Here is a 12,994-nt window from a genome sequence, read left to right as displayed (position 1 = left end):
ACTCGAAGTCCGAGTGGGAAAGGCATTATGTTCACATTTCCGGTTGTTTCACACTCACGCCGTGAATTTCTGAGAGAACTGTAGGTAATGCAACACTGAGCACAGTGAAAACGTATGATAAAAATTGCACATGTGGTCGACATAAATAGTAGGGTGTGTACGCGAGGGTAACACACACGCATGCACACACGCACACACACCACTAAACAAACAAACAAACGATCACGTGCATGCTTTGCGTGAAACGAACGAGTGGTGCTCGTCATTAAAAACTCGTACGTCAGCTGTTTTAACAATCTCTTCTTCCCTGTCATATTTTAAACTCCTCTAAGGCAGTTGGACAACCTCTCCTTCAAATCTTTTCGTGAAAAATATCGTCAAAGATCGACAAAGATCGTCACAGCTTTAACGTTGCTTTTCTTCAGTGCGCATGAAATTTCCCACTGATATTTTGGCTCGGTGAAGAACAATGAGATGCCCTGACCAACCAAGCATGAGCCAAGAGAATCGCTGTGGGCCCGCCTGCGTTCGCAGGCCTGTACTGGCATTGTCGGACGAATAATGTGTGCATCCCGCGAAAAAGAACCTTGCGGCGTGCGCAAATGCAAGACATTGCCGCGCTAGAGAGACCATTCTTTGTTCAATCGATGCAAATGTAGACTGCAGCTTTGCACAACTTGCGGCGCAGAGAATCGAGACTGCTGATCCTCGTGGCTGCCAGAAATATATTCCTAAAATGTACAAGGAAATGTTCGCGCTCCTGCTCGTGGGCATTGCCATTGTAGGCGTGCAGTCACAGGGTAAGATTGGTCTCTGTACCGTTTTATTTTATTTACTTCAGCAAAGCTTGCCACATAGATGATGCCGTAGCTGGCTTGCGTTTGCGCTCTGCACTCCTGAAGAAACTTCACTAGGAGGGAACGAAGCAATTACAACAATGTAATAAATGTAGTGTGCTGCATAGATTTATAGCACAGGAAATACAGCGAACGGACGAGAGAGTAACGCAAATCTAAGATACAGTCAACTCTGGCTCCGATATGAAGAAGGCAGAGAGGAAAACTTTATTTACAAAGAAGGGGAGGACGGGTGAGGGGGCGCGGAGTGTTAGGGGTGGGGCCCTATTTCAAGGGCCCCACTGGTCTGAGTCGCCAGCCAGACTTGATCCAGAAATGCCAACTGCACCTCCGGGTCCGAGCTGGCGAGTTATGCCTGCCACGGCTCCGTGCTATAATGTATCTTATATCCTAGGAATTGAGGACGGTGTTCCTGTTTTTCGTTGCCCTCCTACGAGATGCGGCATAATATCGGTCCATTGCCACACCACGGATGGGTGCTGCCACACACACAAAAAAAACATACAAAAGGAAGTTATATGTACGCCGCATCTTTCCACCACCACACCCCAATGTTAACCGGCAGCAGGCGCTAATACTACGCTTACTGTAGACGCACATGTACCCAAACCCTGCCAAATTGAAAGCATATTTAGCGCCAGCAAACAAGGACGGAAGGGAGACGACAACACAATGCGCTCCCTTCCGTCCTTGTTTGCTGGCGCTAAATATGCTTTCAATTTACCAACACGCCCAACAAATGGCCTGCCAAATTGCACGTTTTCTATCCCGATGCGTATGCCCAAGCGACACGCGCCCCTCATGCGGAGACACGGCGACACTCGCCTCTCAAGCGGAGACACGGTGACATTCGCACACGTGACCTGGGAGTGTAGAAACGCTCTTCGGGACTCTGCCTCGGACAAGTAGGGTAAGTCCCTCAGAAGCTCATAACTCGCCGACCAGCAATGGACCTTCCAGCAAGCCCGCCAAATGGCCGCCAGGCACTCCCTGTCGGTCGCTACGTGGGAGATGCCCGCTACGCGCTAAGCGCGTCCCGCGGGACCAGAATGAGGTGTCCCAGTCCAGTACAGTGAGAGAAACTGCCACAAAGAACGAACCAATACAGTGGAGGCTTAAAGATTGCACACAAAACGTTAATTCCTTTATTGCTAAGAAGTTGCAAGGAGTGTTCGCACATTTCTCATTAAATCTGGTTAAGTTGATTCTTCGTTAGTTGGTGCGTTGCCCTAGCTTTATGCCGCATTTGTTTTCCGCTAATTGTCGGCGTTCGACCTTCCAGTCGACCTGTATATGCTGTATTCAATGCTAAACTAAAGGTAATTTCGATGAAAACACTGTGTTGGCTATACAAAAACGTGCATACACAGGTGGTTTATGTGCTCAGGCGCACACAATTTTCGCTACCAATTAGTTATCGAACATGGTTATGACACATGTTTATGTTTGAAACATCAAGATAATCATCTTTGAAGCCAACTTTCATTTCAATTGATTACTTTTCGGTGCTTGCACTCCGAGAGATTCATCCTCAAATTCCACACTCGCTATGTCATTTTCGCATTCATGGGGCGCGGATCTCGGCAGAAAGTCACGCCCCCATTGTGACGTGGCTTGCCGCGTGTGACGCACCGTTTGCAAGCTGGGCGAAGCTCATTAACGGCTGCACACAAAATCTGAGAGCGTAGAAACAGGCAGTCGGGCGCCGGAAACAAGCAACGATCGGCTCTTTCCCTTCCCCTCACGTGCGATACAGCGTAATCACCAAGCTTGGCGTTGTGTTGAAATCCACTCCCCCGCATGCGAAATCAGTTGGACTGAGGGAGAAATTTCATATCTCGCAGCAGAAGCGCTCTAGGAGATTCAAATAAAATGAATTTTTATTCAAATGCAGTTGTTCTAATGTGTCACATATTGCCATGTACCATAATTTCGGTCTTAAACAGGGTAATATTACAATGTTCTGAAAATTATGTTTCGTGACTCTAATCGTTCGTTGAGAATGCGTCCACCAAAGCGCACTAACCACCTGCGCAAGCACATCTTTCATAGCCTGCGTTGGGCTTTTATTGAAATAAGGGTTAGTTTAACTTGAAATACTTTCGGTAATTTCGCGTAGGATAACCGGAAACCATATCAGAGAGCAATACAAGACTTATTTGCGTGCACATATCTCCCGTCTAAGACATGAAGTCTGCCTGTTATGCAACACAAGATAAACCGATTTTCGATTTTAGGACAGGACCGCTACTCGACGTACCGCAAGTCAGCAAAGTGACAAATTTAACAGAGTTGTGGAGTGATTGCTAAGGTGCATAAGTCCACCTTAAAGGCGCATAAGCGCACATTAGCGGGTGGAAATCCAGCGTCCGTCCATGTCTAACGCCTTTTTCTTGTGTGCGCGTACTTTTCTTTTAACTGACATCGACCACACCCTGAATCATGAGTTTTCTAACCAGAGGGTACTTAAGGCTTTCGGATATGTTGACGACTTATTTCTTGTTGTATCGAAACAAAGTTGATTGACCTACGCTGATTCAGTGAGCAGTATTTTCACCCCTTTTAGACAATATGGATAGGGTTAGGCATTCACGCACGAACTTCCTACTAACGGTTCGAGGCACGTTTTAGATCTTAAACTGCAGTTCGGCTTGCATCATATCTGCTGGCATTATGCATCACGAGCACAGAAAGAGCTTTAATCTTATTATCTGCGCATTTGGAGATAAGAGGGCGAGTGCAAGTTCGTGTCTGTAATCTGCTCTTAGAAAATCGTGCCTGCTTGCAATGCAAGAAAGCTTCCATAATCAAATTAACAGGCTGCTTTCAGCGAACTTCTCCTGCGAGATCATCGCAGCAGTGGCCGAGAACCTTGTGACGAAGGTAAAAAAAAAAGAGAAAAATTAGCAGCAGCACTGAGTGCTTGCTCAGAAAAAACCCATGTTTGTGTCTAGAGTATTTTAGTGTACTCTATTTGTGTCACATATGTACAAAGTCGCCCCCAACATTAAAAAATGCCAAAAACGCAAGGCGTCTCTGTAGCTTCTTTTTTTCTGCCCCAGCTAAGCTCGCTGGGTTATGCCCGAGGATAAGCGAAGAAGCGGCTTATTCCGAAGTGGGTCCGGAATAAAGCATGCCGACACTTTCGTAAAATGTGCCACGGGCGTGGTATATCAAATCCCGCTAAAATGCGGAACTTGCGAAATGTGTGTTTGTGAAATGTAAAATGTGGAATGCTAAAATTTGGAAATGTGGCCAAACAGGACGCTGCCTGAATGAACGGGCAGGGGAGCACGCATTGTTCATTACGAAAAGAGAAGGAGCACACTTAATTGCCCGCTCATTCCCTCGCATGTAAAGGATGTAGACCACTTTTTAGCAAAATTAAGATACCAGGCAGACTAAGGAATAACGTAGCCCATGAGCTTTTGGAAGCTTTTCAGATCAAGGAAAAGGGCGACGACTGAGTAAGTGACAGTTCTGTTACCTTAGGTCATGTTGAACAGAATTTCCTGCGCTGCTTGTGCTGACATGAAGCAGGCGTGATTTGCCCTTTGCTCCTCATACCCCCTCCCTTTTTTTGTCAAGTGTGAACACTGCCTATGTGTGCAGACGCGTCACACAAATAAACCCAGTTGATAGTTTGCGCTCTTTTCATCTACCTAGAGACTGGATTGGACAAGCGGCTGTGACAGTGATATCATGTACCATGCCAGATTGACGGACTCAACAGACGCAACGTTCTTAACCAGGGCAATTGAACTCATTACCAGTGCATGCGTGATGCGTGGCATGGAACATTAGAGCCTTTTTCAATTTTGTCGCCTGCAGTCAATTTTGCTGCTTCTGTGTTTAGACACATTCGTAAGACAGCATTTTAGCTCCTGCGGAAGCAAGTATGATTATGCCTCTTGGGCCTGAACAGTTCGCGAAGCACAGAAAGTTTAATTCCCTTTAGTCGTCACAAAACTTTTACTAACTTCTCAATTATTGAGCTCCAGGGGTGGTCGTTTACGTTCCGCAGTTCGGGTTTTATTCTAAAACGACGCAAAGTCGATTTGAAACGCTCTTAAAGCGAACACATCGGCTGAAGCTGAATAAAGAGAACGGCACGAATAAATGATTATAGTAACAAGCTAAGCTGTTTCGGTTTGTTTTTCAGCGTGTTCTCTCGTGAGCATATTCAGTGCTAATATCTCCAATGGTAATGTCGAATCAAACGCTTTAAAGAGAGACGCGAATGTGACACCATACTCATTTCCTTTCCAGGCCGCAAACGCAAGTGCAGACAAAACGAAGAATTCGTGAAGGGTTACTGGGCCCGGCTCGACGTGTTTTGCAAGCCCTGGCTAGCACTGCCCACCGAGTTGAACAAAATGCACTGGTGTGTCTGCAAAGAAGGTTACGTTCGCAATGCTTGGGGAAGCTGCATCAAGCTGAGCGACTGCCTCAGCTGCTCCCGCCAACTTTACCAGGACTTCGACCTGTGCGCTTCTGCGTGCCCCATCGTCTGCGGCAAACCCGTGACGAAGCGGTGTGAGTTGAAATGCACCACGGGATGTGCCTGTGCCCCGGGTTACGTTCGGTGAGTACGGCACACATGTAATCATTACCAAAAAAAGAATCGTCGATATCGCCAGCACATCTCATGTCGATTAGATTATGGGGTTTTACGTGCCAAAACCACTTTCTGATTATGAGGCACGCCGTAGTGGAGGACACCGGAAATTTTGACCACCTGGAGTTCCTTGGCGTGCACCTAAATCTAAGTACACGGATGTTTTTGCATTTCGCCCCCACCGAAATGCGGACGCCGTGGCCGGGATTCAATACCGCGACCTCATGCTCAGCAGCCCAACACCATAGCCACTGAGCAACCACGGCGGGTACATCTTATGTCCACAGCAGGACAAACGCTTTCCCAAGTGATTTCCTATTATACCATTGTACTGCGTCAGCTGATGCCGTCCTAAACCTGACAATTTCCCAATTTCATCCCACCACCTTGTTATCTGTCCTCCTCTGCTGTGCGGCTCATACTGCAACTGTTGAGACCCCACCAGTCATCTGATCTCCTCATCGTACGAACTGACCAACTCAATATATTATTGTGTTTATATAAACCGAAACAAGAGGCATCCCCGTTTGTTCTCTAATCCGCATCACTGTTTTCCCATTTGTTAAGGTTGCGCGTACGATCTTCCGCACTGAACGACAGTTGGTAGCCTATTCTCAAGCTTCTTTCTTGAACTGCGTGTTTCTGTCCCGCAAGTTAGCGGGGCAGAAATACGCAGTAGGATGCAATTATGGTACGCTTCTCCGAAACAAGAGTAAAAGGTTACAAGTAGATCTATTGTCATCCTCGACAAGTTGTTTTGAACCCGATAGAGGGCCCACATCACTGCGAAAAATGAATAACTTTCCAATATGTGCGCGTTTTCTAATAACTTTACCAGTTCATAATGTCGTGTACCACCTCTCATACTCCTTCTCTTCGAACCTTTAAATGAAAAGAACTGAGATGCCGTTATACTGATATGCATGACATGGCATGCCCACCCGCCGTGGTTGCTCAGTGGCTATGGTGTTGGGCTGCTGAGCACGAGGTCGCGGGAACGAATCCCGGCCATGGCGGCCGCATTTCTATGGGGGCGAAATGCGAAAACACCCGTGTACTTAGATTTAGGTGCACGTTAAAGAACCCCAGGTGGTCGAATGTTCCGGAGTCCTCCACTACGGCGTGCCTCATAATCAGAAAGTGGTTTTGGCACGTAAAACCCCACAATTTATTTTTACATGACATGCCCAATTCCAGTGTTTCATCAGTTAAAATAAAATATCTAAATGTTTCCACCGCCTGCTCAGTAAGAGGATATGTTTCCTTCAGCTACACCCATTGAAAAGATAAAAGCAAAAAAAATGAACAGGGCAGGCCATGAATGTAAGAGCAGATAAGAGATGGTCTGGTGGAGTGCTGGAATGAATTTCACAAGAGCAGAGAATACCGAAGAGAGCCGAGAATCTAGAAGGGTAACGATCGTGGGCAATTTTTACGAACTGAACAAACTCAGCTGACGTAATGCCGGGCAACTAAAGGTCCGTGAGCAAACTCTCTGTCGCTTTGTGGACATAGATTTGGTTGACAAAAGTTAGAATGATGCCGGTGACATTTATGGAAAAAAAAAAAGTCGCAGTCTCGCCTAAAAGGCAACGCATTCATAGCGATAGCAATGCATAAGAGAACTATACTATGCAAAGTTCGCCGTTTGGAAGACATTCGCAGACCCCTAATATTTGCCGCAAGTCTCCAAGTAATTGCAATCTCAATAAAAAAAAATTGTAGCTGTCTGAGCCTGTCATGTCAGGAAGGTTCTTTATTTTATCAAGTGACTTGTGTTGGGACCCTGTATTATTAATTTATTTATTTAGCTATTGCTTTAAATAATCTCACAACATCCTTGGCAACACACACAGATTAGTGGTTATGCACGTATTCTAAATGGTACCTCTACAATCAATGCACTTACGAAATTTCAGTACGAAGGAGTATTTGGTGAATATTATGAAGAAACTGGTATGTAGACATTGAGGAGGTCATTAATGCGGGAAAAATGTTAGACGACAATACGACGGTCACATTTTAAGTTCTCCATAGGGAAGTATGTTTTCGATTGGTGCGGAGGGGCAGTGTATTTTGCAAGAGTTCACATAGCAGTGGACTGTACACTTCGGCAGGCTACTTAAGTGCTGATTGGCAGGGTTGGGGCGCCAGCGAGCAGGAGAAAGGCAACTCGAGCCGGTCTCCCTCATTACTGGTACAGCAGCCACCAGTCAGCGGCAGTCTAAATGAGCAGTCCACTATTTCGACACTTACAGGATGCCCCCTGGAATGGGCAGTCGGGAAATTTCGCTTCCGTTTGCCTCTAACCTCTAATAGCTGTGACACTAAGTTATCGGAATCGACGCTGAAATTCGAGAGCAGTGACTCTGCAGGCAGTAGAACGAGATGAGTGGTTGTTAGTGGTGTCGATGAAAGAAGAAGGCTGCAATGAATGACAATACCAGAGACATGATTGCCCCAGCTTGGAGATAACATGTGCTACACAACTTTAATGCGTTGCATATTGCAATCACTCAGTTCAGCCCTTGGGCGCGGCCAGGCAGCCACCATTGAGGGCATGAGCCATTGTTCATTACTGCGCGTCTCATATGTGGGTCTATTCTCTTTTAAGTTTGCTATGTTTGTTATTAGGTTGCTTCTATTTTTATGCGTTGCATATTGCAGTCACTCAGTCCAGCCCTTGGGCGCGGCCAGGCAGCCACCATTGACCTTTAGCGCAACCACGTGACGTGACGTCACGACAGCCGGAGGAAAAGCTGGGCCCCAACTCGCGCAATATGCAACGCATTCTTGGCTTAACCAAGATAAGCCTGGCCATTTTTTTTCTTTTTTCTCTTCTCAGTCACCCCTCCGACACCGGCGCATGCGTGCCAGCCATCCAGTGTCCACCGCAGTGCCCGCGCTTCTCGAATTTCCAGACGTGCTCGCCGGTCTGCGAGCAAACGTGCGATCGACCTAAGCCACGTGAGTGTCGCACGAAGTGCCACAACGGCAACTGCGTCTGCTGGCCCAGTTTCGTCAAGGCGTTGTGGAAAGGCGAGGAGTACTGCGTGCCTCCATTCCAATGTCCAGCCGAGGAATGAAGGCGGGCTTAACACACGCGCACTACAAAAAGTCCGTGCCAGATATGCCGGTTCTGTCTTGTTTGTGCAAAGAGAACGGCTCGTGGAACGACTTTACCATTTGTGGCTCAATAAAGGAAATCAACAAATTCCTTCAATTTTTTTTTCCCCGGCACTGAAACATTTGCTGCGACAGCGGCAGCCCCTCGCAGCAGACAGTTCGAACTTCTTAACTCCTTTGCGTTGCACCTCCTCGTTCGAAACCTGTGGCCTGTTGTGGCTTCCGAAATAGTTGCTTAGATACCACGATTCTGCCAGTTGCTGTGTCATGTAAAGTCAAGCACAAATCGGGAAGCGTGAAGCTGAGAGATGGAGCAGTCGTTAACGCGCCCAGCTGCCGCCTGCACATATCGGCAGGGACGTAAATTCGAATCTCGATGGTGATGGCAATGTGTTGTTTATCTTGGTGAAGCCAGTGTCACTTAAATAATGCAAATATTAAGACCACAAGACCGGATACCTTGGGCGTTGCGCACACAAGTGATTTATTACAGTCCCATAGAAGACTAGAACAAACCTTATAATAAAATTCGCAATCGCACATGTTCATTATTTCAAAGAATAAGTTGGAAGGCGACTTTTTTAGGCGGCGCCACCTTCGGGATCCGCCGACACATTTAGGACAACGCTCGCTTCCAAAACAGCGCACGAAGAAGGCCAGAAACCCAGGTAAAACAAAAACCCAACAAGTAAAACTGAGGTGACTCGGTAAGAAAGCCGCTATGTACTTTTAGAGTGCCCGGCAATCAACTTGTTAATTTATAAACCCACACATGCTGTTTGAATGCATCAAAGCTGGAGAATTCGTGACCCTCTTTATGCTGCAGTTGCTTTCACCGAATAAGATCACGTACTGCGTGACGCCCGCAGCAAAGGGATGTTGCCCATCCGCCGCAGAGCCCGTGAGTCGTGGCAAATATTTCCAGGCTTATAAATAAATATAAAGACCCATAAATAACGTAAATGCCCCAGAAAGTGGATGCGAAAACGGTGCCGCGGTAGCTGAATAGCGTGGCGTCGCTTATCATAGCACTACACCTAAAACATGTTTATGATTGACTCGATATACTACCGGAGTGGTACCCCATTTCGGTGAGGTACCTATTCTTACCACCCTTCTAAAGCGGAACCAATATTTACCCCCACAGTATGAAGGCTGCCATTTCTTTGTGTGACTTTCATTGTGCCCTCCATTCTCTGACTATGCACAACTGGTGAATGTTGGGTTGAATGGTACTGTAATAAAGGCAATGAAACAAAAAAAAACAACAGCCGAGGTAGCTCAATTGGTAAGAGCATCACACGCGTATAGCAATAACATGGGTTCGTATTCCGCCTGCGGCCAGTCATCCCCATTTCTTTTCCATGTATTTATATTTCTTTCTTAAATTTAATCATGAACAGCAGATAATTTCCGCTGTGCTCGGTATCATTGCTTGTTGGCTTCTTATAAAGAGACTCTATAGACGCTTTGCAGAAGCCGGTTTGTGCAACTGAAATCAGGTGGTGCCACCGGCGCACCGCGAATTTTGGACATCCCTGGACTTAGACGCGAAAACGAAAGTACCATTGCTCTGTCGCGAGAGCGTAGCCGGCAGCTTCTGACAAGCGCCGTTTGCTAGACGCTATGTGCTGGCTGGGGACATCGAGCAATATTCTGCACAGTGTGGAGTCGTAGAGGAGGAACTTGTGCTGGAGTCGGATGCAAGAACTCTGATGGAGACATTAAGCCGTGGAATACGTCGGTGTCCGAAACCCACGCGCCGCTGCTGCATTAGGACTGCTTATGTCCTGGGCCGTTTCGGTGTGGGCTTTGCATCTCCGTCGACAACCTTGACCGTGTCTTCGTAGACAACTGAAACAGGCGAGAAAATCTTGTATGTGCTTCGTAATCAAAAAAACAGTTACTGAAATCTGATTTTTATTTACTCCTCGAGACATGTGCGGATGTTTGAAAGAACTGAAATAATAATAAACTGATCATTTACATTTTTAACTTACAAGTGTAGACTGCCAATATTTAATAAATGTTGATAAGATTGAGAGGTGGTGTTGCTATCCTAAGACGCGTTAGAAAGGTTGAAATGGCAGCTCTCATTTGTCAAATGCTTAAGTTAGAGCCAAAGTAATGCGCCTGTCCCATGGGCACTTTCGATCATGATCAAGCCTTGATGACGATAGAAGATGGTCACTACTACATAGTCCAAGAATGAGGACCGTGTTGTTTGGGACCTGTTGCTTAAAGTACAACTAAGTCCGAAGAAAACAATAAACTGGCCTTTCACCTTTCACGGAAAAACAATACATTATTTTGGGAAAAGAGCTGCAACGTACGCCAATTCTGATCATCTGCAACACTCACAACTACACGCATACACTACTACATACAAGTCGACGCTGCATGAGGAGATTTGCGAAATTATACGCGAATAACAATGTATATTTTTTGCACTGTTGGTGAAAACCTCATTTAAGAGAATTATTTCTTCGTTTTTTCTTTCTTCCTAGTTGTACCTCGTTTTCTAGTACACTGAGCTAGACGCTGCTTAGGTAAGTATCCAATCCAATTGGGCAGTTCGACCATGAAGCACGGAGAGCCTCGATCACGATTGAAAGTGCCTGTGTGACAGGGGTTTCACAATGAAACAACACCTGTGTGGGAGCATCCAGCTAGCCCGGCAAAGCTCTAAACTCCACTACGCGAAGCTACTGCGGTCCCGCTGCACTGGTGAATTCCGCAGAGGTCGTCGCACCAATAACGAGGCAAACGCTTACCTTAACATACGTGGGAAGCTGAAATACCAGCGAGCGAGACGTCAACAGACAAGCGGAAAACATTTTTCAGTAAGTGCTCAAACCTACACATTCGAGAGCGTCAACTAAAGCACCAGAGGCTGGGCAAACACTTCCAACAGATCATACTTTAATTACGCCATAGTAGGCACAAAAAGAGAACTGTAATTGACGAGAGAACTGACGCGAACGGCGTAGAATAAAACCTTCACGAGACTGAATCGCTCGGCTCGAAGGGGGGACATGCATGCGCGATAGTCGGGTGTCAGAGCGCCCAAGCGCGAACACATACAATATGACAAGCAATGCTTCGCTTACATGTTCGTTGAACCATGGGCCAGAACCGTGTCGTCGATCTAGCCGCTGTACATCGTTGGATCCGAAACAACGGCGCTTGCCGCACCGTCGCCCTTGCCAACAGCTGCGCGGCCGCTCGTTTGTCATTATTGGCCCAGTGCCAATAATGTCGGCGCGATCACGTGATAAAACACGGCTGCGCCCGTGCGCCGCTGCAAACAACCGTCTATAGCTCTCCATTATCTCCAGAAACCACTTTTCGCTTCTAATAGACACATAAAGGTATTGCTGACGCAAATGCAAATTTTTTTTTTATTTTTTTTTCTTAGACCTGTGACAAGGGTATAGCTGCGGAGATATCGTGGGGCGACGATGGAATACGATAATGCAACGCGACGATGCGGCGTTCGCGCTGGGAGTAATGGAAAAAGCCAGATGATAAATGCAGCAAACAAAGTTTCTAGCTTTTGCCCGCCGTGACAGTAGTATATAAACCACACTGGACTTAGTTTGCCATACAGATTATTAGCCGAGACAGGCAATTCGTACACGAAGAATAACAGCACATAAAAGTCGAACTAATGACGCAAAGCAAGAATAAAATAATTTAGTGCCGACACTGATTACTGACACTGACCTGGAAGATGAGGAAGTTGAGAACTTTGCTGACCGTGGTTGGTGCTGTTAGATGCTACTGTCATCGCAAATGGCTCACGGAAAATACAATAGCATGAAGTTGGCTGAACCTCTGTCATGCATCCCAAGAGGCGAATGCTCTAACCATTAGGCCCCAACCGCATGCATACCTCTCCTGTGCCAACACCAGGAAGCTCTGTTAACGGATGGTCAGGTGCTTCACGAGCTCATTCTTGCAAAACTACATCCGTGCACCGCCTTCCACTTGGCCACACACGCTGGAATGTACTTTCGTCTTTCGATAAACACCAACATCGCCCTTCTTCCGCGTGACGTCACTTCGTCGATGTCTCATGGTAAGCGTTCGCACGAAATGTCAGCATTTCAGCATTGCAGTTACTCCGGAGACCCTGTCGTCGAGGTAGGCCGCCGCTCTGCGCAGCTCAGACCTCAGAATCCAGACGTGGGCAGTCCAGCAAGCCCGTGAGGTGGCGTCGAGGCAGGGCCTTGACGTTCCCCCGTGGGAGACCTGAGCACGGGTCGCGTTAAACCTTGCCGGACGTACAAGATGTATCCATCCATCCATCCATCTTGTCATTGGTTTGACCTATAAAGTATGGGAACGTGGCCTGGTGAGCCGTATCAAAGCCATCGGTGGAAGAAGTCGG

General features: G+C 46.9%; 1 protein-coding gene and 1 long non-coding RNA gene across 2 annotated transcripts; one reads left to right on the top strand and one right to left on the bottom strand.

Annotated features, from left to right (window-relative positions):
* The first annotated feature begins 556 nt into the window (after window positions 1–556).
* LOC139050640 (serine protease inhibitor swm-1-like) lies at window positions 557–8,692 on the top strand. The gene is made up of 3 exons (XM_070527230.1): window positions 557–800; window positions 5,127–5,442; window positions 8,321–8,692. Exons 1-3 carry the CDS (start codon window positions 737–739, stop codon window positions 8,559–8,561), a joined length of 621 nt encoding a protein of 206 aa, XP_070383331.1. The 5' UTR covers window positions 557–736; the 3' UTR covers window positions 8,562–8,692.
* Window positions 8,693–9,057: 365 nt separating this feature from the next.
* Window positions 9,058–11,890, bottom strand: LOC139050688 (uncharacterized). Its single transcript, XR_011509013.1, has 2 exons — window positions 11,712–11,890; window positions 9,058–10,455 (listed from the first exon to the last, which is right to left on the bottom strand). It is a non-coding gene; the product is annotated as an uncharacterized lncRNA (long non-coding RNA).
* Window positions 11,891–12,994: the final 1,104 nt, after the last annotated feature.

Source organism: Dermacentor albipictus, chromosome 10 (assembly GCF_038994185.2).
Source record: "Dermacentor albipictus isolate Rhodes 1998 colony chromosome 10, USDA_Dalb.pri_finalv2, whole genome shotgun sequence".
Lineage (NCBI taxonomy): Eukaryota > Metazoa > Arthropoda > Arachnida > Ixodida > Ixodidae > Dermacentor > Dermacentor albipictus.
Note: the sequence above shows the minus strand (reverse complement) of the source record. Positions and strands in the feature narration are given on the sequence as shown.

Coding starts and splice junctions, on each gene's coding strand:
- LOC139050640 (XM_070527230.1), top strand. CDS start 737: ATGTACAAGGAAATGTTCGCGCTCCTGCTCGTGGGCATTGCCATTGTA. Junction 801..5,126: donor TGTAGGCGTGCAGTCACAGG/GTAAGATTGGTC, acceptor TTTCCTTTCCAG/GCCGCAAACGCAAGTGCAGA. Junction 5,443..8,320: donor TGTGCCCCGGGTTACGTTCG/GTGAGTACGGCA, acceptor TTCTCTTCTCAG/TCACCCCTCCGACACCGGCG.